Source organism: Myotis myotis, unplaced genomic scaffold (assembly GCF_014108235.1).
Source record: "Myotis myotis isolate mMyoMyo1 unplaced genomic scaffold, mMyoMyo1.p scaffold_m19_p_52, whole genome shotgun sequence".
Taxonomy (NCBI): domain Eukaryota; kingdom Metazoa; phylum Chordata; class Mammalia; order Chiroptera; family Vespertilionidae; genus Myotis; species Myotis myotis.
In genome coordinates, this window is record NW_023416360.1 from 413,964 (window position 1) to 424,686 (window position 10,723).

Genomic DNA, 10,723 nt, shown 5'->3' on the forward strand with positions numbered 1-10,723 from the left:
AATAGTGTGAATTCTTTGTAAAAACCCAATGACAAACACTATTTTGAATGGAAAGCAACAGCAAAATGAATTCCAGAATTTACCTTATTACTTTGCATAATCTTGAAAGAATCTCCCAAAGAATGAACTCAAAAAGTTCACTGCCAAGAGATACAAGTTAACTCTCTTTTTAAAATATGAAAACGTTAGTATAAAAATATATCAATTAGGCAGGAGAGACAGTTCAGTAAATTAGAAAATGGTCTACACTTGCAAAATAAAGGCAATGGTAATTGGTCAGCAGAAGCTTCTAATTCCATCTTATTCAATACTATGAATGTGTTTTTTATACTACTAATAACAGGCAAACTAGAGATATACTTTCTGAGGGCAAAATACTTAATTCTATACACGTAGAGATTAATTTTTATTTTGAAAGTTATTAGAAGCCATTCTAATGAGTATATTTGGGAGGAAGGTGATAGCTAATAGAAGATATAATTCTTTGTATGAAAAAGTTATATATTTAATCTGTATCACAATGACAATCTATTTCATTTAAAAAATTAACTAGATGTGAAATACTATGTTTCTAATCCTAGTCTGAGTCTTAATGAAAGAGAGCACTGGTATGAACATTAGGGTATCAGACAAGCAAGGTCTCCAAATAATTCTGAGTTCCACCTTAAATTGCTGAGACACTGTGCTCTTTGTTACAGTGGGCCTTAATTTGAAGAATTCTTTGGCATGAACATGAAAATAAAAACAGTAATCAGTACATGCTGTTTCATTTAGCTATGTTTGCCCTTCATATTAGAGGAAATTCTTGCCACACCTCAAACCAAACTTAAGGGGAAAAGAAAGAAGTAAGCCACATAAATCTGACCAAGAACACAAACATCTTAATTCGAATCCACAAAGTTTTGGATAATGAAAAGAAGTACATAATTTTAATTCAACCCAAGTGTTTTCCAGGCAGATTATATTTGCTTAAATTGCAACAGTGATTCAAAAGACAGTCCTATTTGAGCATACAGTTACTGTGGATTTTTAAGAGACTGAGTTAAAGAATTTAGGAATTTCTGATTCATTTACAGGATTTGCAAATTCATCAACCCCTGAAAACTAAAGCAAACTCAACAGGTATGATGATAAAATAATTTTCCATTTTTAAGAAAGTATTCCTACTGTTTAAAATAGAAAGTATATTTGATTTGTTCGATGTTAAAATAGATTGCAACCATCATAAAAGCACAACTTTTGGAAGCAATATCTGGTAAAGGCTACATTAAAACTCTGATTAGCCAAATTATTCAGGGAAAGAAGTATTATAGTGAATTTTCTAACTTAAGACCTGCCCTCTATATAATCTTTGTTTATATATATTTTTGTTTTGAATGAAAGGTTTTTAGATTAATGGAATAATTTTCTGTCTCTCAACTGTAAATGACAAACACCTAACAAGTGCCTGGAGCCATAGATCTGAGCAGTGCGAGAGGCTGGTGGCAGGGAGATGGGTGTTTGTACAAGTTTCACTCTCCACCGACAAATCCCTGGTATAAGAATGTTTTTGTTTTAATTTGCCTTTCTCAAAGATATGAGTGCTCTATCAGGTACTGAAGGATCTAGTTTCTTGAGTATTGGTTATTTAAGATTTAAACGTATTATGGCTAAAAATAATTTTGAAACTTTTATATTTTAATAGCAAAAAAGCCTTATTTCCTTAGGTCTTTGAGTGTAACAGTGATGGCATACTAATTCTACAGAGTTAAATTTAAATCTGCTTTAAAAAAATTCTGAATTATATACTAAGTTTCTTATATTCTAGTTTCTATGGCATACCAAGAAAGCAATTAAGTCTATTTTAAAGTAATAAAATGCTATGAGGCTTTCCAACAACTTTAAACTTTCAAGAATAAAGTTCTATCTCGTCTTAAGTAGAATGTTCCTGATGAAAGCAGGAGTGCCTTTTTCCAAGTTAGGGAAATGTTATAACATTGAAACTTTTATTGCCACAATATGGAAAATTCACACTAATAGATAGTTTTTAAAACTGGTAACTTGTATTTTACTTTCCTTTTCACATTTGTGATTTTTCTACCACATAATGTAAGAGGAAAGTGAAGAATACAGTATATTGTGATGGAGACACATTCAATAGACAAGAGAACAGCCACGTTCTCTGTGACCATGTTCATTTAAAGAAATATCTGTGATGAAATAAATGCCTAGAAATAATCAACATTAAGAACATTAATGTTCTCAATCAATATTAGTTAATGAGCATCGTTAATGAGATGAAATCTATTGATTTATTAATCCAATCATACATTCAACAAAATGTTGAGCATTTATACAGTGTGAACTGTACTAGATTCTGTGAAAAATTAGAGGTCAGGAAATGAGATGCTTGACAGTGAGTTATAATGTTTTGCTATGAATTATCCTATAGGAAACAAGGCATAAATTATAGAACATAAAAGGTCAAAAGTAATAAAAATATGCTTAGTAAATGACTGAGAAGAGATTCATTGAAATAAGAGATCACTGTAATGGACAGTTACCATGGGTGAAGTTGAAAAGGAATAGAAGTAAGAGGAATAGAAAATAATCGGCATATAGATGGAGATAGGATGGATTTCACACCAGGAAGTTACTGATAGTCACAAGGCTAAGATCTGGGGCCCCGGTTCTGAAGAAGTAAGGACAATGATGACAAGCTCAAATTTAGAAGAGAAACCTTAGGTCAGGGGTGGGCAACCTTTTTGTGCCAAAACCAGCAAAATCTCTGACTCAAATTCTTCTACATGCCAACCCTAATTTTTTGAGAACATGTTACACCTACTTGATATCTCTTAAGGTGTACGTATGTGAAGAACCTTGAAGAAATAATAAAATTCATTCGAGCGACAAAAACACAGTATATGATGATGAAAAATACATTTATTTTTTAATGTGTACATGTACACGGATAGACTGACAGAAAACTTTACGAGACTTAACAAAATTCATCACTGAGAACAAAGATTCACAATTGTAAATGGAAGAGTGTAAGAGAGGGTTTCGCGTGCCAGCAAAAGTTACTGGCGTGCTATGTTTGGCACACGTGCCAGGGGTTGCCCACCCCTGCCTTAGGTCTTCTTAGGTAGCCAAGGACACCAAAAGTAAATGCACTGAGCATCCCTTCATTTCCAGAGAGACCCCATCATCTTAAAGTCTTCATTCCAGGTAAAAGGTATGCAATTAGGTACAGGATCAAAAGTCTTCTCTAGATCTTCTTTTTTCCCAATAACTTATCATAATTATTGGACAATAGAATTTTGACTTTAATCCTCAAATGTAAGGTTACTAATTGATGACTGCTAGCTTTTTTTTCATTTCATTGAATTTATTGGGTAACAGTGGTTAACAAAATTATACAGGTTTCAGGTGCACGATTCTACAACACATCATCTGTACACTGTACTGTGTGTTCACCACCCAAGGCAAGTCGCCATCCATCACCATTTATCTCCCCATACCCTCTTCTTCCTCTCCCCCTCCCGGCAATCACATTGCTTTCCTTGTCCATGACTTTTTTTTTCTTTTCTGTTCTATCCCTCCACCCCCTTAACCCAAAATTCAGAGTTCTGATGAGCAACACTCTTTTCAAAGTTCAGCTATGTAACAGTAAGCTTCTGAGACTCCTACATGCCATGAGCCCACGCAGCTGCTCATCTTTGCTTCTACTTCTATTTTCATCTTTCTGGGACACAGCAATCTTATAGAACCCCAACTCCATGGTATAGTGAGACTGACATGAAGTATGAGAAGTACTTTAAAAAGTTAATATACTATATTATAATAAGTATAATAAAATACGGTAAGTTTAATATATAACTTATCAGCTAGTGAATAAAATGTTTAAGTTGTCCTATATCCATTCCTGTTAATGTCCAAATGCCTGGGCCAAATGAATATCTATATTAAAGACTTTTCTGTCCCTAACCAAGCAGGGCTAAGTCACCAACTGCCACAGCACTTGTGTCTCTACTGTGAGCCACATTTTCCTCTGCCTGAGAATATGGTGTGCTGTGTTGAGTCTCTCCCATCCACTAAACCAGGGGTCCTCAAACTTTTTAAACAGGGGGCCAGTTCACTGGCCCTCAGACCATTGGAGGGCCGGACTATAGCTTAAAAAAAAACTACGAACAAATTCCTATGCACACTGCACATATCTTATTTTGAAGTAAAAAAACAAAACGGGAACAAATACAATATTTGTATTTGCATGTGGCCCGCGGGCCGTAGTTTGAGGACCCCTGCACTAAACTATTACTCTTTATAGAAGGGACCATGCCTTCACAACTTCATTTCTATGTTCCCCACCAAGTACAGTGCCTAATCCCTAGGAATTCAAGACATTCATTAACTTTAGGTAACCAAACCAAATAACTACTAATAGTTATAAGATGCTTCCTAACCATGTTCACACTCCCCATTAAGCATAAGTACTAAGGACAGCAGGTGAGGGAGGCCCTCCCCCCATCCCCCACCCCTCAGGGCAGCCAGCACTGATCTGCCCTCTGGAGAAAGACCACACTCCTGCATGCATGAACACTGCTGTGTGAGGATCACGGCTCAAGTACACATTAAATTATGTGCGGTCCCAGAGTGTAAATTCCTCAAGTCAGAACTCAGGCCCTAAGGAATTTACAGATTTTGGTCCAAATTGACTGTAACAGTTTTATTTTGCTCCTTCAACAGTTAACCACCAGTTTCCCAACACCCTAGCCTTTGCTACTTATATATTTTTGCTCATCCCTTATATCTGGAAATCTTCCCTATCTTCCTCTATGAGCAACCTAACATTCTTTCAAAGTCTTATTCAAATTGCCACATCCTCCATGAACCCCACAGATAAGAAGGAACAATGGATCAAGTCTAATGAGATTTACAATAAGAAACTTTGTGAATTTCAAAATCACAGTTTAAAATACCAAACCATTACTATTTTGACATTTTCTGTAGATAGGGATAAGATTAATATATAATGAAAATATATTAAACATATGGTTGATCCTATTTTCTTGATAAAAAGAAGCAGCAAGGTCACCATCAAAAATCAATTGAGGTTTTGGAGGCTTGTCCAGGAGAGAGAAGAGAATAGCCCAAGCAGATGTTGCTGGGCAGTATTTGAATGGTCATGAATTTAAAGTTCTACCAGTTGGCATGGTCCTGGTTTTTTCTTGTCATATTTAGCTGCCTGAGTCAGGCCGAAAGTAAATGGAGAATTGAAATAACCAGAAGAGTATGAAGCTGTAAGGGGCCAGAAGCTTATGGCATGTGCAAAGCAGTGATGACAGTGATGCACTATGTAGTCTAGGTTGGTAAGAAGGAATTGAGTGTACTGGGAGGTATGGATAAGCGGCAATGAAAAAAATAGTAGGCTCAATATATTTTAGGTCCCACTGAAACTGAAGAATTATTGCAGTTAGAGTTACTACGTAGAATAAGTTAAAAAGACAGGAGATAGTGATCAGAGTATGAAGGGGTTGCAGCCTGGTAACAGCAAGGCCCATGGTATGGATGCATGGAAAGGAATGAAATGGTGGGGGAAGACTGGAGAAAATATAACTGGAAGCAAAGAGATCAAGGGTCTCTGACTCTACTTGATTAACTACTCCAATTCCCAAATACACACAATATTTAATTCTACCAAGTCTTAGTTTCTAATAAGAAAAGATATCAGGGTCTACAGCAGCCTTTCTAAAATGAGGTTCTACCAGAGAAAATTATTTAAGTAACTATTTTTTCAATTATCCCAATGATGAAAAATGGCTAGTACCATTCTATATGAATAGGAGATAACATAATTTAATTCATATAATAACATGTTAGGACATTAATTCTCTCATAAAACCCTGGATGACAAGGACAGAGAAAAATGGATTCAAAATAAAAGGGATGATTCTTTTTTGTTTTTTTAACATACTTATTACTTTTGAATCACAGTAAGTGGGCAGAGCACATCTCATATGACCCTAACAACTACCAGATGAGATAAACAGCTAAACAATTATTCTTACTTTATTGGTGAGGTAAAAGGCAGATATGTTAAGTGAATTAATCATCAGAAGTGATAGGACTTGCCTGGCCTGTGTGGCTCAGTGACTGTCAACCTATAAACCAGGAGGTGCTGGTTTGATTCCTGCTTAGGGTTCCATGTGCCTCAGAGATTAAATAACTGGATTTTGAAAACTGTTTCATGGGGAAAATCTGAAGTCATACTTAGGCGTGGGTAAAAAAAAACAAAACACAAAGAGGAAACATGATAGCTATTTTTAATATCTAAAACTCTCACATAAAAGGAAGTGTTCCATGTTCTCCCAAAGGGCAGAAAAGAGTATCAGCAAACAAGTTGCAGTGGGAAATTTTGGTTAATATTAAGAAAGAATACCTCAGATAAAAGCTCTCTAATTAAAACATAAGGTTTCATCAAGAGGCCAAATAGCCATAAGAATACCCAGCATTTATAGTGAAGGAAACACTGACTTTGGAGTTGAGAAACATCATGTTGTCACTGCAAATCTGTAGTCTAGTAAACTAGCAAGACAAACTAAGATTCTCTTAAAAGGTGGTTATTTAGTCTGGTTCGATGCAATATGTGACTTTAAAAAAGACAAAACAAAACAACAACAACAAAAAAACAAAACATCCTTACTGCTATTTAAACATTTTTCTTCACCCAGCCCCAATCCCCTCCCCTCTGTCAGTCTGTTCCATGCTTCCATGCCTCTGGACCTATTCTGTTCATCAGTTTATTTTATTCATTAGATTCCCATATAAGTGAGATCATATGGTCTTTGCCTTTCTCTGACAGGCTTATTTCACTTAGCATTATACCTTCTAGGTCCATTTATGCTACTGCAAAAGGTAAGAATTCCTTCCTTTGTACAGCCTCGTAGTTTTCCATTGTGTAAATGTACAGCTTTTTTATCCACCCACCTACTGAGGGACACTTGGGCTATTTTAATTTTGGCTTGAGCACTGTCTATTCATTCTGGACATTTTTTTATATCTATACTAATAAAAGGGTAATATGCTAATTAAACCGGACATCTTCTGGACGTCCTTCTGGACAAAGCCACGGTGGCGGGGGCCAAGGCAGAGGCGGTTAGGGGCAATCAGGCCTGCAGGGGAGAGCAGTTAGGGGGCGATCAAGCCGGCAGACAGAGTTATTAGGGGTGATCAGGCTGGCAGGAGAGCAGTTAGGGACATCAGGCGGCAGAGACAGTTCAGGGCGATCAGGCAGGCAGGCAGGTAAGCGGTTAGGAGCCAGCGGTTCCGGATTGCGAGAGGGATGTCCGACTGTCAGTTTAGGCCTGATGTGGGATAGGATCGGGCCTAAACCGGCAGTTGGACATCCCCCTGAGGGTTCCGGATTGGAGAGGGGTGCAGGCCGGGTGAGGAACCCCCCTGCCCCATGCACGAATTTCATGTACCAGGCCTCTAGTATTTCAATAGATATATATGTGCATCTCTCAACTTACACAAAAATTTTTCTAAATTTCACTATCTTTTCCCACAATATATTTCCTTTTCTCCTTGCAATAGGACAAAAAGAAACTATGGGCTTTTTAAGTCCAGTATGTATCCTTTTCTTCTTTCTTGGAGGCAAAGTACATTGTCAATATGAAAGTTATCAATGGGATGAAGATTACGACCAAGAGACAGATGATGTTTACCAACCAGAATTCCATTTTCATCAAAATGTGGACTATCAAGTGCCTTTTCATCCGCATGCTTTAGGCTGTGCTAGTGAATGCTTCTGTCCACCTAACTTTCCATTATCCATGTACTGTGATCATCGCAAACTCCAGCGTATCCCAAATATTCCAGCACACATTCAGCAAGTCTATCTACAGTTCAATGAAATTGAGGCTGTGACTGCAGACTCATTTATCAATGCAACTCATCTTAAAGAAATCAATCTCAGCCACAACAAAATTAAATCTCAAAAGATCGATCATGGAGTGTTTGCTAAATTGTCAAATCTACTACAACTTCAACTACAGCATAACAACTTAGAAGAATTTCCATTTCCTCTTCCTAAATCTTTGGAAAGACTTCTTCTTGGTTACAATGTGATCTCCAGACTGCAGACAAATGCCGTGAATGGACTAGTAAACTTGACCATGCTTGATCTCTGTTATAATCATCTTGATGATTCTATGTTACAAGAAAATCACCTAGCCAAAATGGAAAAATTGATGCAGCTCAACCTATGTCATAATAGATTAGAATCAATGCCTCCTGGTTTGCCTTCTTCACTTATGTATCTATCTTTAGAAAATAATTCAATTTCTTCTATACCAGAAGGTTACTTCAATGAACTTCCGAAACTTCATGCTCTAAGAATGTCCCACAACAAACTACAAGACATCCCATATAATATTTTTAATCTTTCCAACCTTATAGAGCTCAATGTTGGACACAACAAACTGAAGCAAGCATTCTATATTCCAAGAAATTTAGAACACCTATACCTAGAAAATAATGAAATTGAAAGTATGTAAATTTTCATTATTTTTTAAAGATATAATCTATGCTTTATACATTGTTGAAAATGATTGCTTTAAAGTTGGCTAGGAAAATGGGAGAAACTGGTCCCAGAGAAAGGTGTGCTATAAAGTTTATAGTCTTTTCTATTAAATTTTATCACCTTAAACATTGAGAAATAGTACTGTAGAGTATATGAAGAAATACGTGTATTCTGAGTAGTGGGACTATAGAAGATTTTCATTTTTTTCTTTTTGAGACTGTTTCTACTAAGAATTTATTACTTTAATAATTTATTTATTACTTAAATTAGTAAGTTTCCAATGAAGTCATTTATTTTGATAATATAGAATTCATTTATAGTTTTATGTTCATTTTATTATTTGAGTAACTGTAAAAATAATTAAACCTAATTCCACTTATAAGTATTCTAATTAATAAAACTAGATCTATATAACATTTTAACAAAATCCAATATAGGATGATGAATGTAATATAGCAAGACTAATTTTTAATTTGTATTTTCAGATATCAATGTTACAGTGATGTGTCCATCTGTTGACCCACTATATTACCACCATTTAACATACATTCGTGTGGACCAAAACAAGTTAAAAGAGCCAATAAGCTCATACATTTCCCTCTGCTTCCCTCATATACATAGTATTTATTATGGTGAACAAAGAAGCACTAATGGTCAAACAATACAACTGAAGACCCAAGTTTTAGGGAGATTTCAAGATGACCCTGATAGTGAAGAGCATGATGATCACCAAGAAGACTCAGAACAAGAAGGAACAGAAGAAAATGTTGACCCTCACTATTATGGAAGTCAAGAATGGCAAGAAACTATATAGGTGTACATTTATGGCTTCACAAAACTTATAGCTCATGATAATAGATGAAGAATTATGTGTTAGTATAAAATCAAATACTTAAATTTAAGGTATTGGTATACCATCTGCATAATTACATCGGATTAGAATTTACTCAAAATGATACAAGCCTTAAGAAATGTAAATTAGAATAACAAGTAGAAATCAAAAACTAAACTTTAAACATAAAAATTTTATGTTGAGAAAAAGTGAGTATGTCCTTTCTATTAACAGTAATTTTTCTAAGAATGATGAAAGAAGTAGCATCAAAAGCTTTGAATTACTAGGAGGATTATTTAAATGCAAACAGGTTACATTCCTGTAATAGGCAGCCATTCACTTAAGGAATACATTTTTTTTTTTACCTGATCTCCAGAAAAGTCTATCTGGATGGTATTACCATCACCGAATCCACCCCTTGGCCCTACCACTTAGTGCTTAAGATGATACTTCTGATTGTCAAAAGATGCCACCCTACTAAGGACCCAGGCAAAGAGATTCATAAAATAAATGAATCCTATTTTTCCCTTAGAGCTTCAAAGCAACAAAATTTTAAACTCTGTGTTTGGATAACTAAAAAACACCAAATTATCTCATTACAATCTGTATTTAGCAAATTTTAGAAAATTCCAAAACAGTCTTTACTGTGTTCATTTTAACTGGAATAAATGTTTTATAGTAAACTAAAGGCCCAGTGCACAAAATTCGTGCACTGGGGGGAAAAAGGGGGGGCTGGTCCCCTCAGCCTGGATTGCGAGAGGCCGCAGGCCAGGCCAAGGGACCCCACCGTGCACAATCAGGGCCAGGAGGAACAAGGGAGGCTGGCCAGCTGGGGAGGGACCGCGGGAGGGCTCTAGGGCATGTCCAGCCCATCTCACTCAGGACCCCAGCAGCAAGCTAACCTACAGGTCAGAGCATCTGTCCCCTGGTGGTCAGTGCACATCATAACAAGTGGTTGAGCTGCTTTAGCAAACCATTAGCATATTACGCTTTAATTGGTTGAACAGACGACTTGACAACCAGACACTTAGCATATTAGGCTTTTATATAGGAGGATGCACTCAAGAAAGATTTCTTTGTTTTAATTACATAAAGATTTGCTAATAAATAACTACTTTGTTCACAAGGTTAATATTAGCACAAGAAAGTATATCAACATTATTAAACACTTCTACTTTTCTAGCACAATTAATTAGGAATTTATATGTGTATTAGCCAATGTTTATTTACATAATGTTAAAGTTGAATAAAGTTCCTTTAAAATTTGAACAGATGGGTTTTGACGGTCTCATTAAAACCTTAAAAATTACGTATTACCTATCATTTTG

The 10,723-nt window shown here is 35.9% G+C and overlaps 2 protein-coding genes across 4 annotated transcripts in view; one reads left to right on the forward strand and one right to left on the reverse strand.

The window, feature by feature from the left end:
• LOC118657345 (centromere protein P) overlaps positions 1-10,723 on the reverse strand; it is a 255,966-nt gene that overhangs the window by 146,627 nt on the left and 98,616 nt on the right. The window lies entirely within an intron of this gene.
• On the forward strand, positions 815-10,183 carry OMD (osteomodulin). The gene is made up of 3 exons (XM_036311216.1): positions 815-1,122; positions 7,576-8,529; positions 9,049-10,183. The coding sequence occupies exons 2-3, from the start codon at positions 7,590-7,592 to the stop codon at positions 9,375-9,377; spliced, it is 1,269 nt and encodes a 422-aa protein (XP_036167109.1). The 5' UTR covers positions 815-1,122; positions 7,576-7,589; the 3' UTR covers positions 9,378-10,183.